Raw genomic sequence first — 27,327 nt, 5'->3', positions numbered from 1 at the left:
ACAGTGCTTCAAATCAAATTCACATAGCTCCCCACGTGCAGGCCTCAGAATCTGTGCAGTTTCAGTCTCATGGGTCTGATTGAAAAACAAACAAACAACAGAAAATAAGTTCAATATGTGCTGCTTAAGACTGGGGTTCCTGTTAGTTAAACAAAGCTTCCATTAGTGGATCTGAATTATTCTCTGGTTTGACTACTTCTAAGTAGCCTTTCTACACAGAGCAGACTTGGTGGCTCTGAGTTGACTGGAATCTCTTTAAGGGCAGGAACCATGATTGATCATCTTTGCTTCTCCCATTCCTAACCCGGACCAGATAACTGTGGATCACTGAAGAAATGAGTGAATAAACAGCAGGTCCCACCATATGTGAGCCCTTTGGTGTTCTTCCCACCGTAGGGCCACTCCCCTATCTCCTAAAAGAGGCTTGACTGACTCCAAACCATTTGCTTCCTGTCATTACTAAGGCAAGGAACCAGTCCTGCTCTCGCTTCCCACTCTCTTCTTCCTGAAAAACCCCTTTCCCTGAACTGTGCTCTTCTTTTCGTGATCAGAGTCACTGTGAAGGAGACAGTGTCCCAGGAATGGAATTTTGCTCAACTACCCTATTGTGAGGCACTATATGTTTGTATATTTTGTATAACATCCACCAGAAGCTTCTTACAGAGCCCGTCTTTCCTCCAAATGAGTTTATTAATTAAGAGATAATAGTGACTCAAAGAAGGATAAAAGCAAGATTTACCTTGAATAATCTAAATTACTAATAAAGTATCCATGAGTGAACATGAGTTGACTCTTCTAAATAGTCTTTCCATTTGTACTACTTGTTACTTATTTCATAGCGATGATGATGATGATAATCAATGTATATTAAGCCTTTGCCTCATACTAGTCACTCCTGTAAGTTTTTTATGAGTTTTATTGCAGTTGCGCCTTGTAACAACTCTATGACATATGTACTGAGACCCTGTTGTTACAGTCAAGGAAGCTGAAACAGAGAAAAGTAAGTTATTTAAAATCACACAGTCGGTAAGGACAGAACCAAGAGGGAAGCCAGCCCACCTGTCTCCAGAGCTACCAGTCTGAACCATTATGGTTCTTTAGTTGAAATGGAATAGACATACTAAAAGGTGACACAGTATCTACCCACTGAGCTGGAAAGAAGCCACAAGAAAATCCCATGACTATATTGTAACCAGTATTCCCATATTTCTCACCTCACTCATTTCGTGAAACAACATTGTACCCTGTGTGAGAGGAACCCTGCAGAGCCAGGTGGGAGGTCTGGAAGCTGCCCCTGGATGTCAGCTCTGCTCACTTAGGTCAGGCAGCAGAGATGACCTGGGTTACCTGTGCTCCTTTAGAAACCTTTGACGTATCAAGCACCTCAGTAGGCTTGAAATATGCTACAAATAAATGGCCACCTTCCTGCACAGATAATTTCCAAGCCCCATGGTACACACATTGTGGAAATCCGAGTTGGTTCAGCAGACTCTCTCATCCAAATGCAGTGAATACTTGCTATGGAAATCCTGACAGCTCCCCCACTTCTAGCACCGTGTGGCGTTAGGCCCATGACTCCAACCAACAGCGCCTGTCATTGCTGTGTGTTCACCGCGTTACCCAAGAGGGCCAGGCTCACTGCTTCTCAGCATTGCCCTGATCAGCTGGGCTCCCCTTTGTGACTCAGAAGTCCATAATTAGTAGCCTGTTTCGAACCCACAGAAAAGGCTGGAACTTGAAACTCCAGCTGTGTTCTTCTCGTTTCTCACGTGCTCACTTGTTAGATTCTGAGAGGAGAAGGTCAGGCTGCCAGCCTGTGGATGGAACACACTCCAGCTCTGCGTTTCATGGCTGCTGCACCTCCACAGGACTAGTGAGGAGTCGCTTGCTTGTGTTGGTAGAAGCCTCTGTGGTTCCAAGGCGAGAAGTCTAGTGTCCTGAGTGAAAAGATGTCATGCAGCGTGAGGTTTGCACTTTAGCAAGCCAGATCCAGGCTCCCCACACGGGCTTGCAAACCCTTCCTTCAGAAACAGGCAGGGCTGGCGTGTGGTTCTGAGATGTGGAAAATGGGGTGAGAGGAACGTGGTAGAGCAGCTCTGCTTTCTGTCTCTGCTGACTCAGGGCAGCTTCTGACGCTGAGATAAGTGTTACTGTCCAGTGACAGAGAGCCTTGCAGTGATGTACACCTGTTATTCGGATGACGTTAGGGCTCTGGACTGATCTTTGTACCACTTTCTGCCCTTGCCTGCTTGTTCCCACATGTGAGTGTTTCCCATTCGGATCATCTTCTGCTGGGCAGGAAATGGCCTCAGCTTCTCAGCTCTGGACAGCACTGAGTGTGTTCCTAGCACTCAGCTGGAAATATTTACCAGCATCTGAATGTTCTTTTTCATCTATTTCAACATTATTTTACAGTATTAATCTTAGTCTGAAAGGTATTTCCTGATAACCATTAAATATTTTTAAATGAATTTGATAAGAACATATTTTCATTTTTGATCACATCTAATCTCAATTTTATGCCAAACTGTTTGGTTTTCACATGACAGCTGGCAGTCCCAGACCACTTTATAACCAAGACTAAGTAATAGGAAACTATAGTAAGGTCTTTGTCACATCTTTTGTCATTCTTGCAAAATATGCTTTGAAGTACCATCATAAATGTTTTAAATTAAACTTAGCAAAAATAAATGCATAGACTACATTTAGTGCCTGCAACACTCTTGGTTTTAATCTTCTTTTCTCTCTCTCATCAGCAAATTTGCTAAATATGGTAATTAACAGACTGTTTCTTCTTCATTAGTGAGAAAAATAAGCTAGTTTCATATTCATTTCTCTTAAAATAACTATTTTCTAAAGTTCCCTTTATAATCAGAACTCAACCGTTTGTGTTAATGGAGGAGAGAAAGGATCCAGATAAAACCATAGGCAATCACAAATTGTTTATGTAGGGGAAAGTGCTGGATTTTACGGAGCAAAGCTGATTTACGGACCACTCACCCCTTTCTTACTGTCCTGGAGCAAGATTTAACCAGCGCAGATCTGCATAATGACACTATCATTGCAATAGCAAAGATAAGCACTAGGGGCTTACAGCCGTGTGTCCCACTCCACTGTAGCACAGATCCCATCACCACAGAGAGTTTGTAAACAGGAACATTTGCTCACCCGTCATCCAAATTCTCTCATATCCCACATGTAAGCTCTGCCTAGACTCGATGGAAGAAGCTAAAAGAAATACACTGCATTCTCATTTGAGTTTGGAATTAAATTTCTTTATAAATATCATATCAACCCCCTCAGAGAAGCTTTCCTTAAAGAAATGTTGTGAGTATATGGAAGGAAAATGAAGACTGAACAGGATAAATGTCACTGACGTGTCACAGTGAGAACCACAAGACAGAGGACAAACAGTCTGTTTTCTCCTGCCATTTTTTTTTTAAAAAGATTGGCACCTGAGCTAACAGCTGTTGCCAATCTTTTTTTTTTTTCCTGCTTTTTTCTCTCCAGATCCCCCGAGCACATAGTTGTGTATTTTTAGTTGTGGGTACTTCTAGTTGTGGCATGTGGGATGCCACCTCAACATGGCTTGATGAGCGGCGCCATGTCTGCACCCAGGATCCGAACCAGCGAAACCCTGGGCTGCCGAAGCAGAGCACCGGAACTTAACCACTCTGCCACGGGGCCAGCCCCTTCTCCTGCCATTTTATGTTCATTATTTTCTTTCTCTTCCCCCAAAAAGTTAAGTTAGAAAGTCCTATTGCAGAGTATGGCAGACACGTTAGCAATGGCTGCCCCAAAAGTCACATTTCCAAAAATATCATGTTGAACAAGGGAAATATCATTTATCAACTTAATAAACAAACACTTTCTGTTTGCTTTTGGGGGTGAGGGCAGGGTGAGAGGAAGAGATTTATCTACAGCTCCTACCCTGCTGCTGAGCGCCTGCTGTGGACGTGTCATTAGTGAGCCTCCACGCGGCGTTTCCAGATGCAGGCATTTACACAGAGACAGCAGCGCCAGCGACAGAGAGGGAAATCCTGAGCTGCCTAATCTGGAGCTGTCATGAGATTCCATGTAATTCATAGGATTGGTAAGAATTCCACCCAAGGCAGGAGTTTAGTGTGATGTATGTGTGAACTTTTCTCTGGTCTTGGAGAATCACGTGGATTGACTGTTAATTTGTCTTCTTTTTTTCTGCAAAGTATATGTATTCACATAGGCTGAATGGGTACTAATTCCCAGAAATATGATTTTTAAAAAACGTTACGTCCATTTTTTGTTTTCTGTAAGTCCTTATTCCTGAAACAACAAAATCAGTAATTTGGAAACATGATTTAGTATGCAATCATTCCATTTACATTCCTATCGTTTGGAATGCATTTAACGCACAAGATTGTTCAAACTAAATGATGCACAGAATTTCAAGAGCTACAAGAAGACTTGGAGTTCGTATATTCCTAACCTCTCATTTGAGAGATGAAAAAACAGAAACCCAGATAAGTTACATGCTTTGGGCGGGGAGGGGGAACCCACAGCTGCAAATCCCAATTTTCAATTTCTGCACAGATTGCTTTAATGCACTTTTCTGGTGACTGCTTAACTGAATGATGTCAGCTATGCTAATTTCACGACAAGTCATTGACAATGCAAGGGCCACACGATTCATCTGAGAACATGTGTATTTTTCTAGTGCAGCTGGGTGAGCTCTGCCAAGCAAGAAGTCTTAATCTGTGACAGACCCCACTGAAAAGGCCCCAGTGTGACGGATGGCTGTGCCAGACGCACAATTACAGTCCGTTACAGTCTTTGCTCCCTCAAACTGCCAAGCAGTAAATTTGTATATGAGCTAGGCACTTGTTGTTATTAAAGCTTCATTTTACTGTTTCTCTATGCAACAAACATTTCACTCACTCAAGAAATAAAAAGCCCTCAAATTACATATAGGCAGTCTTAGGCCTGTGGCTAGTTTGTCTGGGGCCCTTGAAAGTAATGTGCAAAGATTTTCCTACCTTTCTGTTTATTATTACAAATAGAAGTTCAGACTCATGGCTGGGGTAGGAGGAACAACTCGTCAAAGGAGCAAGCTGCAGGACGATTCCTGAAGAATCGATCTCCCGGCCAGGCCCGGCCCTTGTGTCTGCCCCGGCGTTATTCCTGTAGCTGGAGTAGGACACCTTCCCACCCCTCCTGATGGCCATCCGAGGTGTCCAAGCTTCTATGACCAGTGAGGTGACAAGCACGTTCGAAGGTGGCGCACACTGACCACTGATTGCCAAAGCTAGTCCAGGATGAAGCTGTTCCTCTGAAGCTACTTCTGAGTCATGAAACGTGCAGACGCCCTGCAGCAAAAGCAAATTAGCTCTAGATTTTCTGTCGAGCAGAGCCTTCTGATGGGACCATGGTGTGAATGCTCTCCAGCCACTTTGCTGAGGGCGAGGAGAGGATGGAGGATCCTCAGGCTACAGGAGGGGCACAAAACTCGTATTCCCAAGAAAAGAGTCTACATTAAATTCCTGGATAATTAAGGCAAAACACAAAAATTATTCATTCTAGACCTAAATGACCTTTTCTTGCTAAGAACTTTTGTTTTTGAGTTTCAGTGTTTAGTGTCTGAGGGAGGCTTACAAAGGCTACGCTTCTTGCACCCGGAATGTGCAGAAAGTCTGCAGCTATAAACGTCTGCACAGCAAATGGGCCTGTGCGGCGTGCTCCACCCGCAGCCTGCTAGGTAATTTACGTTGCTTGGGCACTGTAGTTTTCTAATAGATTGAACTGCTAGTTTTCAGGAGGATTTAATGAAATATTGAACCAGATGCCACTGGTCTGCCATGGCTGTGGGAGTGTGAGAAATGAGGAAATGTTGCTTTGTGAACAGCTCGGACCTCTGTGAGGAGGAAACAGTTGAGGCTTTAGTGAAAGAGTCACAGCCAAGAGATAACACGGTGGGTTTCACAGAACCGCGTCGGCACCCACGTCCTGGGCTCCTTTAGAGTAGTGGCTGTGTCTAGCCTGCGGCCCTTTCCCTTAGCCAGAAGAACCGTCTAAATCTGGAGGTAGGTGACAGGGGCTGAGCTGTTTCTATGTCATCATTGTTGTCTAGTGTTAATTCTCTGAATATCCCTATAATTCCATGGATGTGCTTTTTACCGTCTTCCCATTTTCAACAATGTTATCAGATAATTGGCATCAGGATTGAACTAGAGGATTTTTGCAAAGAAAATTGTCCCTTCAGAATTAAATTCTTACATGTCATTTTGAGAGCCCTGACAATTACATTCTTTCCCTAATTTTTTTTTTTAAAGATTGGCACCTGAGCTAACAACTGTTGTCAATCTTTTTTTTTCGTGCTTTTTCTCCCCAAATCCCCCCAGTACATAGTTGTATATTTTAGTTGTGGGTCCTTCTAGTTGTGGCATGTGGGATGCCACCTCAGCATGGCCTGATGAGCGGTGCCATGTCCGTGCCCAGGATCCAAACTGGCGAAACCCTGGGCCACAGAAGCCGAGCGTGCAAACTTAACCACTTGGCCACGGGGCCAGCCCCTTCCTAATGTTTTAAGATCATTTTTTTAATTACCAACCTGAGGACAAGAGGTTGTTTCTCAAAGAAAAAAGATTATTCAACTTCTGAGTTCAAATTTTTATTTTTATTTTTCTCTTTAGGAAAGACAAGTATTGCTAGGAAACAGGCTTTGGAGCCAGACAGACTTCACTGAAGGTCTCATCTCTCATTAGCAAACGAGTCATTTCTCAGAACCTTAGTTTTCTCAGCCGTGGAATGGGCATAATACCCACCTCACAGGATTTTTATAAGGAAAGCACCTGGTACATAGGTAGCACTCAAAATATTCTTTCCCTTCCTTCTTTTTGTTTATCAAACTATTAAAGCAAAACCTCCAATGCTTGATTTTATGTGATAACGCTGTGTGGGAACTTCAAAACTGTCTCATCCACAGACACCCAAGGAAAGGAAAACATTTTGAGTCTTTCTTGATTTAAAAATTGAAATTTTCTATCAAGTTTTGGAATGTTTTTGTTTTAAAACTGTTTTAAACACAAAGTAATACAATTTATCCATAAAAGATAAACATTTTAATTTTCATTATGAACTTTCATTTGCAGTGTATTTTTTTAAACTTTTAAATTAGATATTCATTGCAAATTCAATTGAGAAGAGTGCAGGAGGTACAACCCAGGTGAGGGGGAGAATGAGTGGATTCCTCTAGTGTGAGAGTGTGAGATGTCCACTTTTCCTTTAGCATTTGAATTTTCTAGAAAGGCTACTGCTGCTTTTTTATACTTTTAAAGCAATATTTTTAAATTAAAAAAAATATGGCTCTCCCACTTTTACCTCCCCTGAACCAACCCTGGGCAGGCAGCAAGCAGTAGTGTGCGGCGTGGACAGCTCCTGCCGTCCTCCAGGCGCGCAGCACAAGGCCAAGAGGAGGAGGAGACAGCGGAATCACAAAGAGGAGGGCCATGAGTACAGTGCAGATTCTGCCCTTCGCCTTCAAAAAGGAAAATACTGATTACTTGTTCAACCGGAAGGCTCGTTTCCTCAACTCTGTCCCCGGGATGAAACCAGCACTCCGCTCCCCCCACTCCCCTGCCCCGGATTCTTAGAAAAGGAAGAGAAAGAAAAGAAAGCCTAGAAAGACAAATAAAAATGAAAACAGCTATTTGAAAGGGTGGTGGGAAGGTGAGTGAATTTCTTTCTCATATTTCATTCACATCATCACCGTATTTGTGCTATAATGAAAGCTAAGAGTCATCTAAGGCAGACCACGCTCTTCTGAAAGATGTGGGGGGGTGTGCAGTGTGTACATGTGGATGTGAGGGTGGGAGTATTGTGAGCGAACCTGTATGTGTGAAATGTGGAGAATGCACAGTGTGTGTGGAGTTTGGAGTGTGTGTGTGTGTAACAGAAATGTGGAGGTGCTTAGGGTGTCTGTGTGAGAGAGAGTGTGGGTGTGGGAGGTGGGTGGGTGTGTGGACCGGAGTGTGGATAGCGCTGTGTGTGTGTGGATCCTGGAGAGTGTGCACAGTGTGGTGTGCACAGAGTTTGGAGTGTGTGTGAGAGTGAGCATGCCTGAGGAGTGTGGGTGCGGAGTGGTGCGTGTGAGGAGAGTGTGTACATTACGCGCGCAGTTGGAGTGTGCGAGGGAGGTACGCGGAGGACGGGCGTGGTGCCCCTCCCCCTCGCGCCCCGCCCCCTCCGGCCCCCCGGCCCCCAGGCCCCCCAGCTCCCCTCTCCACCTTCTCGCGCCCCGCTCCCCGCCCCCTTCCGTCCTCTCCCCGCCCCCTCCCTCCCTCCTCCCCTCTCCCTCCTCCCGCGCCCCCCACGCCCCGGCCCTGGCGGCGGCGGCGGCGGCTGGGGGCGGCTGGGGGCGGCGCGGGCCGGGGCGGCGCTGGAGCGCGCGGCGCGGGAGGCCGGCCCTCTGCGGCACGCGGCGGCCGAGGGGAGGGAGGGCTGGGACGCGCGCCGGGCGGAGCGCGCCGGGCCCGCCGGGGGCCGCAGACGGCCGCAGGATGTCCTTCAAGGTGAGCGCGGGCTCCGGGAGGCCGGGCCGGGCGGCGGGGCCCGCAGGCGGGGGCGCCCCCGGTGCCGGCGGGCACGGGAGGAAGCGGCCGGGCCGGGGCGGCTCCTGTGGCTTGTGGTTGGGTCGTGTGGGCTTGGCTGGAAAGGCTTTAGAGACCCGGGGCTGCAGGTCAGGCGAGCTTGGCCGCGGGGCGGCGGGGACTGTGGCCGGTGCCAGGCGGGGGCGGGGAAGAAGCCCGGGTCCGCGCTGCCCCGCGGCAGCACCTGGGAGGGAACCGGGCTGCGGCGCCGCGTCCCCGCCTGGCGACCTCCTCGCGGATCGCCCGGCGCCGCCGCCGCCTCCCCGGCCGAGCAGTTTGGGACGCTGAAGCTGAGACCAGCGCTGAGTGCATGCAGCTCGGTTGACTACCAGGCTTCAGTGTCCAGAGGAGTCTTGTCTTAGTTTATTAAAGTCATTCCGTTTAATCACTACAGTTTAGGATGAAAGTGAGGTTGATTTGCCTTTATTGAAAGCTTTCAATAAAAATAATAGTTAAAACGTGTTGAGCACTTGAAACGTGCCCGACTCTGAATGAAGGGCGTCACAGTGCATCCTCTGGATTCTCAGGAAGACCCATGAGATGATACTTTCATGGTGGTTTTTTTTTTTAAACAAGAAAACTAAAATATGGAGAAGTTAAAGAACTTCCCACAGTCTTGCAGCCAGTAAGTGAATGGCATTAAGATTGGAACCCTAGCGTGTCTGGCTCCAAAGCCAGTGTAATCCTCTGTTTTCCAGTAGCTCATGTAAGCAGAGGAATGACGCCGTGAGAAGTGTGTGTTACAAAGATCTCTGGCTACAGTTTGGAGAAGAGAGTGGAGCTGGGAGACCAGTCAGGAGGATGTTGGGGTCATCTTGTTGAATGGTACTGGACTAGGGCACGAAGTGTCAAGGATGGAAGGATGTAGACAAATGTGAGTGACTTCAAAAAATTTATATCTACAGAATTCAGTAATTGGTGTTATTCACTGAGTTAGGGAAGCCCAGAGAGGTTAAGATAAAACGTTTGATTTGGGACATGTAAAGTTGAAGGATCCATGGGAGTTCCAGTAGCCATGTCGATTAGACAGATGTACACACTCGGAGCTCAGGAGGCTGGCTGGTCTAGGCAGGAGAGAGAGATGAGATTTGGAGCGAGCAGTGGTAAGTGGTAATTGAACCGGTGGGAATGAATCTGATTGCCCAGTGAGACCTTGTAAAGGTAGAAAATAAGAGGACCCAGGACAAAATCTTGAAGAAGATCAAGACTTAACAATGAGCAGAATAAGAGAAGCTCATTGAGAAAACTAAGGAGCAGCCACAGATGCCTGAGAACAATGAGAAGAGTGTGCTGTCGTTAGAGCCAAGAATCTCTAGTCTTTCAATGAAGATGGAGAGGGACTCGCAGTTGATTACCACAGAGGAATCAAACAAGCTAGGAATTGAAAAGGGTCCCTCTAACTTGGTAACAAAACAGCCACTGGTGATCTTGCTGAGAGCAGTTTGATTGACGTGTTGGGTTCATGAAGCCAGATTGCAATCGCTTGAAAAGAAAGTGAGTGGTGTTCCGCCACACGCCCAGCTGGGTGAGCAGTGCGGGATGGGTTGCTGAGAGACCAAAGAAAAGACCCGGAGACAGCGAAGGAGACATGCGGGTTTATTGGGAGTTACTTACAGGGAAGGTCCAGTGGCGGCTGGCTGGACAGCAATGTGCATCCGCTACCGCCCCCTGAGAGAGGCTTGGTTAAGTAGGCAGAGAACAAAGGCTGCATGCTTGCCAAGGGCTGTCCTTGGTACGACCAGCATTCTCAGGAACAGTAGCTCACACGGAGGGCTCTGTATCCCTCTAAGATGCGATGTTCTTTACGTGAGATAAGGGAGGATCCAGGCTAGCTAGGCCCTAGATTGTTACAGATCCCAGCAGCTGGGCGGCCTACCCAGAAGGGAGCCAGAAGGACACATGGTTGCAATGGGCCTGGGGGCTTTTGCTGAGCAGGCAAGGCCCAGGCCCTACAAGTGGAAATCACAGTGTAGAGAACTCTTTCAAAATATTCTGCGAAAAACAGTGTCTGCAGCAGGGATCCAGCCAAGCCAAGGGTTTGTTTGCTTGTAGAGACTCGATTGTCTTTAAATGATGATAGATATCTCAACAATAAAAAGACAACGCAGTTTTAAAATGGGCAAAGGATATGAATAGACATTTCTCCCAGGAAGATAAACACATGGCCAATTAGCTACTGAAAAGATGCTCAACATCATTATCCATCAGGGAACTGCAAATCAAAACCACAATGAGGAAGCTCCTTTCTGCTTGCTAGATGGGATGCTGCCCGATTCATGAATCACTGAAGAAGCCAGTTAGATGTTTAAATTAAAAAAAAAGAAAAAAACCACCATGAGATACCACTTCACACCCACTAGGATGATTGTAATCAAGAAGACAGACAATGGCAAGTGTTGGCAAGGATGCGGAGAAATTGGAACCCTCATACATTGCTGGTAGGAATGTAAAATGATGCAACCAGATTAGAAAACAGTTTCTTCATTCTTCGAAAAGGTAAACATAGAGGTACCATATGACCCAGAAATTCCACTCCTAGGTGTATACCCAAGAGAAATGAAAACATCTGTTCACACAGAAACTACAACACAAATGTTCACAGCAGTATTATTCATAGTAGCCAAAAAAGTGGAAACAACCCTAGTGTCCATCAACTGATGATAACCAAAATGTGCTATGGATTAGCTTGGGCTGCCGTAGCGAAATCCCATAGACTGAAGCTTAAACAACAGGAAGTTATATCTCACAGTGCTGGAGACTGAGAAGTCCAAGATCAAGCTGCTGGCAAACTCGGTGTCTGGTGAGAGCCTTCTTTCTGGCTTGCAAGCAGCCCCCTTCTTGCTGTATCCTCAGTGGGGGAGAGAGGGAGACGTGGATCTCGTCTTTTCCTTATGAGGGCACTAACCACACCATGGGGGCTCGATCCTCGTGACCTCATCTAAACCTAATTACCTCCAAAAGGCCCCACTTCCTAATACCATCACATTGCGGGTTAGGACTTCAGCATGTGAATTTGGAGGGGCAGGACGCCAACGTTCAGTCTGTAATTTGGTGTATCTGTACGATGCAGTATCATTCAGCCGTGAAAAGGGGTGGAGCCCTGATATGTGCTGCAACACGGGTGAAGCTTGAAAACATTATGCTAGGTGCAGGGGAGCCAGACACAAAAGGCCACATGTTGTATGATTCCATTTATATGAAATGTCCAGAATAGGCATATTCATAGAGACAGAAGAATTAGGGGTTGGCAGCGGCTGGGGAAGAAGTGGGAGACGGCGAGTGATTTTTAATAGGTACGAGGTTTCTATTTGGGCTGAGGAAAACGTTCTGGAAAAATGGTGATGATTGTTCAACCTTGAGAATACACTAAAAACCCCTGAATTACATGCTTTAAAAGGGTGAATTTTATAGTATGGAAATCATATCTCAAAAAAGTATTTTAGGGGCCAGCCCGGTGGAGCAGCGGTTAAGTGCGCACGTTCCGCTTCGGTGGCCTGGGGTTCGTCAGTTCGGATCCCGGGTGCAGACAGGGCACCACTTGGCAGACCATGCTGTGGGAGGCATCCCACATATAAAGTAGAGGAAGATGGGCATGGATGTTAGCTCAGGGCCAGTCTTCCTCAGCAAAAAGAGGAGGATTGGCAGCAGTTAGCTCAGGGCTAATCTTCCTCCAAAAAAAAAAGAAAAGCATTTTAAAATGATGATAGGGAGTACTGAGAGGGCTTGGGGTACAGGGATGACTGAGCTAGGTGGTGAAGTGCTCCGGAATGGACATGGGCAGAGAGCTCCAGCAGAGCTTAGTTGTTGGGGTTAGCTAGACAGGTGGAGGAAAACGTGTTCCACTGGGGTAAGAGGACAGGAGGTGAGATTGAGCATGGACGTCAGTGTTTGTAAAGTGAAGGCCAGGGTGGGGTCAGAATTTGGGGTGTGCAGAAAGGAAGGTGCCCAAATTTTCAGTTAAGAAGGAAGAATGATCAGGAGGTGACGACTGCCTGGAGGTGAGGCAGAAGAAGCAGAGATTTGTACACCTGACTAGAGGGGCAGTGTCTGGAAGCCGGGTGAGGAGGGCCCAACCCCAATTGCTACCCAAGGTTTCTGTGGGAGAGGGGCCGGCCTCCGCCAGGGGTGGGTGCGGGGGAGCCTAGGCAGGGAGACAGAGGGGGCGCTCTGTGCTGGGTTAGGATGAAGAGGAGTTGATTTCCTGTGGAGTTCCAGAAGGCGCAGCGGGGAGGCTCTGCCTGGGACAGAGTCACAGGCCAGCTCACCAAGCCCGCACCAGGCCCAGCTAACATCATATCAGACATACTAAAATGTACCCGCAGCCTGTGACAATAATAGACTTCTCATTGCACATTTTTGGGAGCATGTTTATGATATTGCTTGTAAAATTATTTAGCCATGAAAAACTTTTGATTTACGTTTGTCCATGATTTTTCTACAATTCTCATATATAGTCAGTTATTCTTGTGTAGTGAGAAAATCAGACCTACAAATTATTTATGTGTCATCGTTATTTTATGAATACCAATTTTAGCAATAAAGTTGGTGAGATGTTACAATTTTGTAGGTATCAATTAAATATTCATTAGCTTTGATTTTGGAGCCATAGATTAACTGTTTCGTTTTCACAGGCCCCTGAAAGGCAGGCCCCAGACCCTGGGTCTCCAAAGCCTTTGTTAAAGAGGCCCAGCATTGCTGGCCGAGTCTGTCTGTGGGAGAATAAAGAGAGCGTTGTAAATCACAGTTTAGCTTCCTCGTGACTCAGAGGCGTGCGCGGAGGGCTATTTGCTTGTGAACGTTGCCTCTACTTTTTGTCCTTACTCCATTATACTGTCAGCAGTCTCTTCTCGCTGGTGTCACTTTGCCTCCAGCAAACTTCCTCTTTACAATTGGCAACCCCTAATTAGTTCCGGTTGGGAAGAGACGCATGTTTGTTAGAATTGTTTTTATGGTAAAAGCAAATTCTGAGTGCAGGTCTGAGCCTTTTTAGGAAATAAAGTTCATGGGTTTCATACATTGACTTTTGGCTTTATAACAGCTATTTCAACTACTCAGGACTTGTTCTTCGGGGCTGAGGTTGCCAAAAGGTTAACACAATTAGGGAGCTGGACTCTGAGACAGTGAGGGAGGTTACCTAATAGAGGAAACATAGCTAGATAAAGAACAGTACTTTCCTAAGCATATCTTACCCAAGCAGATAAAGCATCTCAAAACCATGTTTCATCTTGGTGATTGAAACTGCTCCTGCCTCGGCCAGAAGTACAGGAACTTGGATGCTTCATCCTTACCCCAAAAGTATATAAATTATCTCATAATCAACTCCAGTTCATCAACAGCTGAAGTTATTCTGCTGAGCCATAGGAAAATAAATTAGCAAAGTCATATATGTTTTTGAGTTAGCTTTATTGAAATACAGATCACATATCCTATAATTCACCCTTTTAAAGTATTTATTTCAGTGTTTCTTAGTATATTCACAGAGGTGTGCAACCATCAGCTCAATCAGTTTTAGAATATCTTAGTCATCCCCAAAAGAAACCACATACTCGTGTCAACCTACAAAAACAAACCAGTTTAAGAGGCACAGTGTTTCTTTGGGATCAAAGAATTGCAATTTGGGGAGCACAGATTCAGGTAAAAACCCAAATAGTGTTCCACTAGGGAGTAAAAGTCAGGGGCTTTTAAAGGCGAAGAAGGGAGGTTTTATTACAAAGAATTTTAATTGGAGGTGGAGGTGGAGAGCCAGTCTTGGCTAAGCATTGATTGACTGTTGATTCTATCTTCAGAAACTCCACAATCCTCAGTCCTTGTGATCAGGAGGCGAGTTCTCCTGCTGACTTCTCCAACAGTTGCTTGTAAAACAATTGCTATTTTTACCCAGTCCAGAGATTTGGCCCAGTCCAGTGTTCAAGACAGCAAGGCAGTTTCTCTAGAAAGGAAGCTCCAACTCCGTTTTAAAAATGGCTCCACTACAGTCAATTTTGACATTTCCCTTTTTGATCAAGATCTCTCTTTGAAAGCATCACTGATTGACTGTTAGAAAGCATTGCTGATCAACCATGAAACATCATTCATCCCTTGTTGCCAGGGAGAGGGGGCCTCACTCCCAGAAAGTCCTGTCCTACATGAGAGGGAAAGTGGTTTACTTAGGAGCCTTAGGGCACATTTGAGCAACAGGACTGCCAGAGCAAAGTCTTAGTGTCTCAAGTTCCTTTAAGGGCAAACATTGTGTGTAGTTCCTCAGAGTTTCTCTGGTGAAGGCTCATAAGCCTTAGCAATCATTTTAAAGTGATGAGCGACCATTATCCGAGTGGTGTTTTTATAACACTGAGCAGTGCAAAAGAGACAAAGTTGTACAACAGTGAGAATTCTTATAATAATAAACAAAATGCTAAGTCCAAATTGGAGAATAGACCTGAACCAGGAGGCAAGGCCTAAGGGTAGCCAGCCAAAGAGATCCAAGAACTATGGGATGTCAGTGAGCACCGCATTTAACCATTCGGCTTGGGCTCAAATTCTGTCTAGTTCTTCCTTGACCTTGCCAGAGGTGTTTACCCAAGTTGGGCAAGAGGTATTTACAACAGCTACAAATGTTACCTCTTAAATCTCTGGAGGGTCAGTTGGTTAGGCAAGAAGTTCCAGACACTTAGCGCAGGGAATTAGGGAAATGACAGAGAGATTAGTAATTGTACTAAAGGTTTCTCTAGATTCGTGTACAGAAGGAGGATTCTGATGGCAAACCCAACAGTCAGAAAGATTTCCTTTTGTAATAGGCCGGGAGATGTGGGTAAGAGTATTGTCTTTCCAAGGAAGAGAGGGAGAAAATAAGGTAAGAAGCAACAGTGAGTGAAAGGTGTGCAGGCCTTGTCTGGCCATCTGGGGAAAGCTGCCTGCCTCGGATGTCGGCTACTTCTCTTCCTAGGCAATTTTATTTGGAGGCCTCCAGCATTCGTACAGGAACAGATGGCAGGTGGAGCCTTCTTTAGTTGTGCGAGGTATCTCCAAGGCTAAATGCCTTCTAGTTCTGCAGCAGTGTTGTTGGTCAGGAGCACTTGGTGAGGTCCTTTCCAATGGGGCTCAAGGGCTGTCTTCCTCTGATGATACTTCCAGAATACTCAGTCATCAGGCTCTAGGCTGTGACCAACAGGATCCTTTAAATTGGAATCCAAGAAAGTTTCTTTAACCTGTTGATGATAGGCTTGAGGGTAAGACATTAGAGACTTTGAGTACCTGGTGATATTAGCATAAGACAACAAGGGATCAGCAGAAGGTTGTATACTAATACACATTGATCTGGTGATGACTATCTCGTGTGAAGTGAGTTATATTTTCCAAAGACAGTACTGGTAACAGTCACTGAGACCAAAGACAGTTTCAGGCCAGGGGAGTCCAGTCTACAGGTACATAACAAAACCTGAAAGATAATTAACAGGACCAGAATCTAGTATCTACAAAGATGTAAACATAATTTTTCTCTCTACAATTACCCTCAATTTTTTCCCAAAGATAATCAGTGTAAAACTGATTTATTTATATTAAAAACTTGGCCTGATTAAGTGAAAATAAGAATACTCACTGAGAGTTTCTGAATTCTGGAGGGATCAGATAGGGAGAAAAAGTCAATGTTTCATCTTCTTTCACAAGGGTATATCTTACCACAGTTGATAGCTTAAGAGAAAAACTTCTTTAAATCTGGAAAAACAAAACATTAGAACATCCTCCTTGGTTCGTGTAGTCTCGTGTAATTAATATTGTTCTTCATCTTTGGTTAGCAGTTTTATGAAGCCATCAGTGTCTCTCTTAAAGTCCTGTAATTTCTTATCCTAGTTCAGTTTTGTGATCGAAAAGCTTATCAGAGACCTGCATTCTAGAGTAAATGAGTTCTTTCCATGAATCTCTCTGAAGATGAACCATATTTGCAAAAGCGTCAAAGTAAATCAGTAACTGTCAGTACATGATAAAAGATTCAAAATGGCATGGGAAGAGATCAGATTACAATACAATTGACAAGTTAATTTGGTTATTTCTGTGACATACATTTTAAGATAGTGACTAGAATTATGACTGATAACATTGTATGAAGACATAATCATATTTTTAGGAATTTCGTATAATTTTTAGAACACATATTAATAACATACACACAAGGATATACATAAGGGAGGTTTAGCATCACTTATTTGACAGTGCTTCCCATGGAATTTAACATACCAAATAAACCTTATTAGTTTAATGTCTCCCTTTTTATAGGAAGACAACAGTCCTTGAGAAGTCCCATGGGCCCACTGGAAATTCTCAAAGTTACTTTCAGGTTAACAAAAAAGACTTTTTTAGAATTTGAATTTTGGGAAGTTTGTCAAAAATATGAAAATATTTTAAAACTCTTGGCTAAATAGAATCAAAGGTTACTTTGAAACAATGCTGACTAATCCATTTAACCAGAGTGACAATAGAAGATGTTAAAGGCAAATAGAGTTAAACAGTTTTTGTTTTTTCTTCCCCGAAGCCCCAGTACATAGTTGTATATTCTAGTTGTAGGTCCTTCTAGTTTTTCTATGTGGGATGCCCCCACAGCATGGCTTGATGAGTAGTGCATAGGTCCACACCCAGGATCCAAACCAGCGAACCCTGGGCCACTGAAGCAGAGTGTGCAAACTTAACCTCTAGGCCACTGGGGTGGCCCTGAGTTAAACAATTAAAAACAAAAACAGAAAACCTTAGCTGTCTTAATAGAGAGGTCTCAGCATTTTGGACCTAGGAAATTACTTTGATAAAACTTAAAATCTCTGCTTTTTAGGTGGACTACTCAAAAATAAAGAAAAAATTTTCATAATCTCCTTATCAAGAGCAGACTAAAAGCCCAGGAAACCTTTTCCTTTTAAGAGAGAGAAAACTAAATTTTAGTTTTACACCAACTTATTTTTGATATTAAAACTCCCTTACTTCGTTAAATTCATTTCAATCTTAGCCAACTTGACCATGCGTAAAACTCTTTTCTCAGGGTTCGTCTTACACAAACCTTTGCTAACTTTCTTTTTTTACACTTGGAATTATCCTTTAGTCTTTCCCATAACTGGTTTTACTTTAGGACAAATTTACTTTCTTAACAAATATATCTCCATGCCTTATGCCTTCTCTTACTGAAAACATACATTTTCCCAGAGCAAAAAAATTTTTTTAATGTGGCACAAGATATGTTTACTAGTTGACCCAACATCCTTTAGTTTTTCTTATTGTAATTTTTCTGTAATAAGCCAAAAGTAGGTAAACCTATGTTTAGTAATGAATTCTAATATTTTATCTTATTTGAAAATGATCTAGATACTTAATGAATTTCTGTCATTTAACTTAATTTAGCAAAACTCTAAGGTTTCAAGTTACCAAAAGGTTTTAAAGTTATTTTTATTTATTTATTATTTTGAGTAAGATTAGCCCTGAGCTAACATCTGTGCCCATCTTCCTCTACTGTATATGTGGGACACCTGCCACAGCATGGCTTAACGAGCAGTGCATAGGTCTGCACCCAGGATCCGAACCGGCAAACCCTGGGCTGCCAAAGCGGAATGTGCACATTTAACCACTGCACCACTGGGCTGGCCCCTAAAGTTATTTTTAAAGTACATATACCATAACGTATAATTCTTGTTAAGAAGTTCACCCAGTATCTATCCAAAGAACTTGAAATCAGCAATTCAAAGAGATCCATGCACCCCTATGTTCATTGCAGCATTATTCACAGTAGCCAAGATGTGGAAGCAACCTAAGTGCCCATCGACTGATGATTGGATAAAGAAGACATGGTATATATATATATATATATATATATATATATATACAATGGAATACTACTCAGCCATAAAAAAGGACAAAATCGTCCCATTCACAACAACATGGATGGACCTTGAGGATATTATGTTAAGCGAAATAAGCCAGACAGAGAAAGACAGTCTCTGTATGACTCCACTCATGTGAGGAAGATAAACAGACATGTGGACAAAGAGAACAGTTTAGTGGTTACCAGGGGAAAGGGAGGGGGTGGGGCTGGGCACAAAGGGTGAAGTGGTGCACCTACAACATGACTGACAAACAATAATGTACAACTGAAATTTCACAAGGTTATAAACTATCATAACCTCAATAAAAAACAAAATAGGAAAAAAAGTTCACCCAAAACCTTTTTATTTACTTACATCTATTTAGTTTACTTGTTCTCAACAATTATGTTTAGATTATCTACAAAAACTTCATGAGACATTAGACAAAGTTAGGCATCAAATTTTTTTTTTCTGCCAACTTTTCTAACAGAAATAACATGGGTTTTTTGGCTTTTAATAGGTAGAACAAAAGCATTATATTTAATGTTGATTACCCTAAAGACATTCCTATTTTAATTAACCCACAAACTTAAATTAGCTTTAATAGTGAATAGTTTCCTTGATCACATGATCCTGAAATTCATTTGGGTTAGTTTCTGTTATTTTTTGAGAGTACACTCAATTTATGTAGCACTTGTTTGTTTTTAAGCCAATCAAGCAGAGCTCTCATAAACTAGTCTTGGTAATACAATCCAGAGGTAGAAGGTATCACATATTTATAACATACATATGTAGACACACACATAAACACACAGACATGCAAACAGAGATCTTATAGCCTCCACTTAAAAATTGTCCTTAAATTAGATTTTTGAGCAAGGGTTCTTCCTTAGCGGTCTGCAGCTCCAAAAGCTTCTTTCCCTCCACCTTTTCTCTCTTCAGCCTTAGGAATCAGGGATGGTCCAGATAAGAGTTCCCAGAGAGGTCACAAGACTTTTGAGAGAAAAGGGGAGGTTAGTTGCTTATCAAGGACTAACATACCCATCCAATTACATTATCCTTAGTTTGTTTCTCTCTCTCTGGGGACATAGCTTTATTTTAGCTTAGTGGGAGAAAGCCTAGGAAAAAAGCGTCCTGTCAGGCTCTGAATATCAGCTTCCAGTTTGGCCCAATTTCTCATCATAAGTTACTAAATCCTTTCAAATATCTTGTCAGGTTTCAGCTGAGACAAACAGTAAATATTTCTGGCAGTATTAAGCAATTCCATTAAATTTTAATTTTAGTTTCCACTTGGCAGTTTACCAGAAAGTTTCTCAGAGTCTTTTTGACTCTTGGAGGGGCCCATTCGGCTTCAAGGGTAGATATGGGGTCTCTATAAAGCCATTAACTTAATGGACTTTTGTATATTTTTTTCTTTTAGTTTACTCCTTATATCTTAATTTTTTATTAGCTGTTTGCAATGAAACCTTCTATAAGGCTATTTTGGAATTTTGAAGTCTTTGCTTTTCAGCGTACTTCTTAAATGACTATAACTAATTGGAATGTTCCTTCTAATGGTCAGTGTAACTCCCTGGAGGGTGGCAGCAGTGTGGTAGGACCCTAGCTGCAAATGGGGTGTAACCCACATTTCTGTCTGACCACATTTTGGGCCCCTAACCTGAAGATTACCAAGCCAAGCTCTCAGCAAATGAAACAAGGTCAGTAAGATTTTCCTGTTCTTTGCAATATTTACAGCTTCCAGGATTGTAGTTTTTAAGTAGGTGTGCCAGAAGGTGGTGCACTTGATTCTTTGGGAATTAAAGATCTTGTTTCTGCTCTTAAATTCACGGTTCTCAAATCTAGTGTCCAAAAAGGCAAGTTTGGAAGCTCAAAAGAGGCCTAAAGGGGCCACTGTGATTTTAAATCATTGTTAGTATTATCAGTGACCGAGACAAAAATTTATAAGAGGAAGGACTGTAGTTCTTCAATATAAACCCAGCTGGAGTTCCCAAGGGAAGAACTTCTCGGGAACTTATGGAAGATGAAACTCCCATGTTAAAGCTCAGTCGGACGCAGAGATGCCAGTTGCAAGCCTCAGACTCTTACCTGTGTTTCTGACCCACTGGCTGTAGCTATTTGGACAAACAAAAGAAAAGGTGGAATTTGAGTACTCACAGGTGGGGGATAAGCCCTCAGACAGCGTAGCTGGCTCAAACAGAGAAGCCCTTCCAGGTGGCAGTAGTTATGAGCTGCCATAAGGTGGCCCAAGCAGGGAAACTCTTTCAGATGGAAATAGCCATGCGCTGGCTTTGAGACAATTGTCTCCTGGTCAATTAACTCCAAATTGGGCTGTTGCCCCCAGAAGCCCCCAGAATGGCAAAGACCTCAACCAAAAGGAGGGGAGGAGATCAGAATCTGAGGGGACTCGTGATTGGAAGAGTCAGGGGTTTGTGCAAGTGGTGAGCACACAAGGGAACTCATGCTGGTACTGAACCTGGGGTCCGCCAGTCCGCAAAGTTGAGATTGCTTCTGATCCCACTTCTGACACCATATGTTAACCTACAGAAACAAACCAGTTTAAGAAGCAAAGCGTTTATTTGTGATCAAAGACAGGCAAAGAAAGGAGGTTGTATTCTAAAGAGTTTTAATTGGAGATGGAGACAGAGAGCTAGTCTTGGCTAAACATTGATTGACTATTGATTCTGTCTTCAGAAAGTCCGCAGTCATCAGTCTTTGTGATCAGAATGTCCATTTTCCTGCTGACTTCTTAAACAATTGCTTGTAAAACAATTGCGGTTTTGGCCCAGTCCACAGGTTTGGCCCAGTCCAAGGTTCAAGATGATAAGGCAGTTTCTCTGGACAGGCAGCTCCAACTCCATTTTAAAATGGCTCCAGTGAAGTCAGTTTTGATGCGCATTATCAGTCACTCTGTTCTCCCAAACATCCCGGCTTCAGATAACTGCTGATCTACCTTCTGTCTCCATAGATTTGCCTATTCTGGACATACGTGTGTTAAACAGACTGTAAACATTGTCTTGCGTTCTGACTTGGGAAATGCCAGTGTTTTATGGGCCTACCTCCAAGGCAGGATGCCTGGGGCAAATGGCTTACTTTTTCTCTTCAGTTTCCTCTCACTTACCTAAGTGTAATGATACGGACAACACAGGGTTAACGCTTATTTAACGTTCATGAAGCATTCTGAAAATTTGAAATACTTAGCACAAAGTGGGACAACGGATTCGTCTATAGCCAGTGACATCTCGAAAACATCCTTCTGCCATGGCTTCTGAATCCATCATTATATCCCTATTTAATGTGGCCTCTAGCATCAAAGAAATTCATTATTGAACAAAGCAAATGTTCTCTTGATTGATTTAATAATACACAATTGAAATCCACATTATTCCAAACTCTTTTTAAAATCGTTAGTTTAAATCTGTACCCCCGTTAGCTTTTAATCAGAGTTTCAGTTCTGTACAAGTAACAATTTCCCTTCTGTTTCCTCTCCCCTTCCTTCTTGTACTTAATTTCTGATAGTGTGTCAATGAGCAGTGTGTTAGCCAAAATTCTGGCAGTAAAGGGAGTGGGGAGAGAAGAAAATATGGTATTTTTGGAAGTTTATGCTCAGATTTTCTTATAGGGTATAAGATAGAAGATCTCAGACGCTGGACCCAAAAAGAGTTGGGTTTGAATCCTGAGTCTGTTACATCCTAGCTGTGTGGCCTTGAATAATTCACTTCTATGCCTCATTTTCCTCATCTTAAAAATGAGAATAATAATAACACCTACCTCATGGGGTTGTTTTGGTAATAAAATGCATTTGAGCAGTAAAAGTGCTTAGCACACTGCCTGATACAGAGCCAGATCTCAGTGTAGGTCATGATAGCTGTTACTCATAGTATAACCGTCGGGCCTGAGGGCGGCTCACTGAACTTGTTGGAGAGATCAGAAAAATCAAGAAAGAGGTTAAATAGTAATAGCATGATTGGTAAAGTGCTTTATAATTTGTGTAAACCATTTCTACATGCCCCTTCTCCTTCAGTGCTAAAGGGCTTGTTGCCCCCTTTCCACTCCACAGCGTTTATGATGATGTGCATATTGTTCCCAGAGGAGGTTTGGAAGTTATCCAGGCAACGTGATGTGTATAGACCCCATAGAGACGGAAAGTTGGGGGACTTTCCATCTTGGCAGAAAAGGAACTTGGAATGAGGACAGGAAGGAGGTCATTGGGGTCAGCGCTGCCTTATTCCTTGCCGTCTACAGGAGAATTCTGCAGGAGGCAGAACAGTATGGTGGCTAAAAGGCCCCCTCAGGCACCAGCCTGCCAGGGGCTGAAGCCTGCCTTGTCGCTTCTCACTGACTCATCTGTGCAGTGAGATAGTAACAGTGCCCACTTCACTGAGCCATGCCCCGGAGGCCCTTGAAACTCGGCATGTTCAAAGGTGAATTCATCCTTTTTTTCCCAAAACCTGTCCCTCACAGGGTATTTCTGACTTCTAGGAATGGCACCAAATCAACTAGGCACTCAAACCAGAAACCTGGAGTCAGTCTAGATTCCTTCTCCCTCCTCTCCTGCACACACAGTCGCAGGCCAAAACGGTTCAGTTTAGGTCCTTAAAAATTCTCCCAGCTGTCTCATCCTGCCACGCTCACTTTTGTTGCCTCCCTCGGGCCCTCACTGCCTGTTGCCCAGTCTGCGTCACAGCCTCCTGAGCCTTGTTGACACCAGTTTCCATCTGGCTCCAGTCCTCAGTTCATTCTGAGGCTGCCACAGGAGCCTTCCTGAAACGCAAAACCGACAGTCTCTCCTCACCTTAAAACCCGTCCCTGACTCCCCAGTGCCTGCCAGGATCGGGCACAAACTCTGTAGCATGGCACAGCAGAGCCTTCAGGATCTGGCCCTGGCTGCTTACTCTGCAGCATCTCTTGGCTCTCGCCCTCACACCCCTTCACTGCAGCCCACCCTTGGTGGAGACGGTTCCCACACGCTGTGACGAGCCTCCATGTTTTAGCTTCACCACCCCGTCAGCCTGCGATGCTTGTCACTCAGGCCAATACTCATCTTTCAGAACTCTTCTCAAGAATTGCTTCTCTTTGAAACCGTTCCTGGCCACCTTCCTCAGGTAGAATTGACCATTCTCTGCTCTCACCACAAGTCTGCATTTCCTACCCTAGCACCTGTAATAACATCTGATGCCTGTTGACATGGCTTATTTTCCTGCTGGGTCATAAAGCCATTGTGAGCAGGAATCAAGGTTGACTCGTACATCTAGGCCTAGCCCCTGGCCAGTGCCACTGTCCCAGCACATGCTAGTGACCAAGTAAATAAATTCACCTGGACAAGTATTTTTTTTTTTTTTTTTTAGATTGGCACCTAGGCTAACAACTGTTGCCAATTTCTTTTTTTCTGCTTTATTTCCCAAACCCACCCCCCCCCCACCCCCGCCCCGGTACATAGTTGTATATCTTAGTTGCAGGTCCTTCTAGTTGTGGGATGTGGGATGCCGCCTCAACGTGGCCTGAGGAGCGGTGCCATGTCCGCGCCAAGGATCCGAACCCTGGGCCGCCGCAGCAGAACACACTAACTTAACCCCTCTGCCACGGAGCCGGCCCCTGGACAAGTATTTTAAAAAGGTGTGAGGGCTGTGCATGTATATCTAGATTTCTTGAGTATTTACTGTCAAAGAGCATTTATGTGTATTATCTCATTTAATCCTCCAAGAACATGTGCATGAAGTACTGTTATTATTGTTCCCATTTTGCTGAGGCAGAGAGATGTTAAATAACCTGCCCAAGGTCACAGAGCCGGGAAGTAGCAGGGTCGGGACTTAAACTCAGCTCGCTCCTGCCCCAAATCACCTGCTCGTGTCATGCGTCCCCCTCCCAGGAAAGCAAGCCCCTGACGGAAAATGAAATATTCACAACTTTTCACAAAGCTCAGTTTCTAGAACCTTATAGGAAACCAGGATGTCTAGCCTGAGCAGGAGAGGAGTCCCAAGGCCATCCTAAAGGCAGGAGCGGCTCTTGGTTGAGGCCTCGTTATGACAGTAGACGCTTGCGGTTTGCAGATGGTTTTTGAAAGGTTTTGGGAGTTAAAGTAAAACAACAAAATCACTGAAAACAATTTACAATTTATTACTTTCAAGTTTTTATGTTTCAGGAAAAACCACCAGAGCAATTCGTGGTGCATTTTAATTTCTCTTCCTAATTCTCCCTCCCAGACTTCATTTTGGCCTTGAGCAATCTCTTTACTAAAAGGGCGTTTTTTGGTGATTCATTATGCAAGTCAAAGCTGTCTTGCCTTTGTTTCACCCAGTTACTAACAACTGCAACATTAGACCCAGCCTGGTGCAAAAGCCACACACGCTGGGTGTGGACCGCACCATGGCAGTTTGGCTGCAACGTCCCTGCGACAGTAAAATTTATACCCTCAGGGACAGCAAATTGTTCATCTGGAATTTGAGGTGATTTTTTTTCCTCCTGACTGAGCCAGAAAACTATTCAAACTGTGTTTGTAATGTGCAAAACTCCCTGTTTTGCCATGTTCTCATCCAAGAATGCACAAGAAGACACAGTTGTGTATGAGCTGAAGGGCTTCTGAAATGAAATCCTTGCACCAATAAATGTCACCATCACTTTCCTGTCACTGTGCTTTCATTTTAGATGGCTCTGTGGAGTAGCTGAAATTGTTGATCTTTCTTTTTAACTTTGCGTAGGTAAGTCAGGTATTGTACTTAATACCTTATCAATGTACTTAAAAGACATAGTGTGTAAAAGGCCTTTTGGGTCAAATAAGTGTTCTAAGCCCACCCAAAAAAAGTGTTTTTGTCAAACACTTTAAATACTAGAAAATTTCCTGAGACCAGCAGAATTCTTTATTAGTATCAATACTACTCTGAATTTAATTTTGCCTATTGATTCTAACTTTGTAAAGAAAAGTAGATAGAGGGAAGAGAACTAGCATTTGTAGGCATTTGTGGTGTGTTGGGCACGTGTTAGCCAATTAACCTACATCATTTGATCCTTACTGGAAACTTCAAGGCAGGTAATGTTGTCTCCGTCTAAACCACAGGACACCGAGACTCAGTGGGCCAAGTCACCTGTGCAGGGCTGGGGATGAAACCCAGAGCTGTCTGTGTCCAGAACCCGTCCTCCCCCCTCCGCCGGGCACTGTGCTCTGCAGCTCCAGGTCGACTGGCTTTAGAGAAGGAAGGTGCGCTGCAGTCCTCTCTGCCACTCTCATTTTGGAGAACTGTTTTCCAGTTCTCTTCCTCCCATAGATATGGTTCCAGCATTAACTTTGTGGCTTTCAAATGACCCAGCAGTGGCGTGAAGGATCCATACAGGGACATGGAACAGCATTTTCTACCCAGAGTTCCTTGTTCTCAACTGAAACCTCTGGCAAGTTCCAGCTGAAGCAAAGAGAGTTCGGTGGCGGGAAAGTGAGGTGTTTACCCAGACAGCTGGAATCAGGTAGAAGGTGCTGGGGCACAGAGAAGGGACAGTAAACTTCGGGAGGTCAGAATTGGGAGAGATGTCCCGCTGCTGAGAGGTGAAGTGAGATTTGGGAACATTTCAGGAGAAAATAGCCTTTAATCAGAGCCTTGGCCTTGAAGGATGGGGGAAAGTCACTTCAAGCAAACAGGAAACTGTGAACAAAGACACAGAGGCAGGAGAGTGAGGGCGCTGGTGGGAAATAGGATTCACAGTGCTGTGTGATCGACAGCATTGCTCTGCAGCGCACCGCGTGGCTCAGGTGTCTGGTGTGAGACAGTGCATCCCATGGCCAAGCATATTGCAGTAATCTATTGCTGAAGGAGCCATCTTTCAAAGGATGGGACACGTGGAAATTCCACCTTTGAATGGGATTGCAGGTTTGTGTAGAAGTGGTCATGTTGACTAACGTCAATGTTAAGATCCTGTTTCATTTTGTTCTGCAGAAGGAAACTCCGCTTGCCAACGCCGCGTTCTGGGCAGCGAGGAGAGGCAACCTGGCCCTACTTCGGCTGTTGCTGAACAGCGGCCGGGTGGATGTCGACTGCAGGGACAGTGTACGGACGGGCTCGCTCGGCAGCCGCGGGCCAGGAGCATGCCCCTTCCCCTGTTGGCATGAGAGTTCCTCACGAATGCATGTTTCTTTACAATGCTTACCTACTTTTTCATGTGTTTGCTAGCTTGATCCTTTTCAAAAAGTCCAGGGTGACATGGTGAACTTCAAAAGACATTAGGGGAAAAGTCAACCTCAAGCCAGATAACATCCATACAGCTTTGCTGTCTGATACTGTAGCCACTAGTCATGGATGGCCCTTCGATTATTCATTTAGTCCTCACACCAACTCTATGAGGTAGCTTCTATTATCATCTCCATTGCAGAAATGAGTGACTTGCCCAAGGTCACCAAGCTGGTAAACCCAGGCAGTCGGGTTCCGGGGTTCACACCACTAACCCTTGGGTGAAACTGCCTTTCGATAAGTGGAGATCATGGTTGTTGCTGTTCTGTCCAAACCAGACATGTCACTTTCCTCAAACCTGTGCCTCGTGCCTCCTGGTCTCCCACCCCAGTGCTTGGCACCTTCACCCACCCAGGATGGAGACCCCACAGTCATGCTGGACACCTACCTCCCTTCCCTGCCCTCTTACTCCCACACTCCATTTGTCACCAGGTCTCATCAATCTGATGCCCTGACTAGTTCTCTAATCCAGTGGCCCTCAACCAGGGGCCATTTCATCTGCTAGGGGACATTGGGCAGTGTCTGGAGACATTTTTAGTTGTCCATCTTGGGGAGGCAGGGCCAGGGACGTTGCTAAACGTCCTCACCACACAGCCGGCCCCAGATGTCAGCAGTGTGAGGTTGAGAAACCCTGCTCTGTTCATGCCCTGAGCCCCACCCGGTCACTGCAAGTCTCCTCAC

The 27,327-nt window shown here is 44.5% G+C and overlaps 1 protein-coding gene across 13 annotated transcripts in view; it reads left to right on the top strand.

Moving 5' to 3' along the window:
* Positions 1-7,460: 7,460 nt before the first annotated feature.
* Positions 7,461-27,327, top strand: part of ANKRD29 (ankyrin repeat domain 29) — a 62,403-nt gene continuing 42,536 nt past the window's right edge. For 7 of the 13 annotated variants that reach the window (XR_006530043.2, XR_006530045.2, XR_011504535.1 and 4 more), the window contains exons 1-2: positions 8,392-8,543; positions 26,356-26,466. Coding sequence is in view for 4 of the 13 variants with exons in the window: in XM_044773528.2 (XP_044629463.1) it covers positions 8,532-8,543; positions 26,356-26,466 (123 nt within the window). In the remaining 9 variants the exon portion in view is untranslated. Of the gene's footprint in view, positions 7,702-8,391; positions 8,544-9,319; positions 9,496-25,078; positions 25,132-25,487; positions 25,629-26,355; positions 26,467-27,327 lie in introns of those variants that run through there. The other 6 variants (XM_070513414.1, XM_070513413.1, XM_070513411.1 and 3 more) reach the window with 5 other exon arrangements.

Source organism: Equus asinus, chromosome 7, assembly GCF_041296235.1.
Source record: "Equus asinus isolate D_3611 breed Donkey chromosome 7, EquAss-T2T_v2, whole genome shotgun sequence".
Classification (NCBI taxonomy): Eukaryota; Metazoa; Chordata; class Mammalia; order Perissodactyla; family Equidae; genus Equus; species Equus asinus.
The sequence above is the reverse complement of the archived record's forward strand: the minus strand, read 5'-3'. Positions and strand labels throughout refer to the sequence as shown.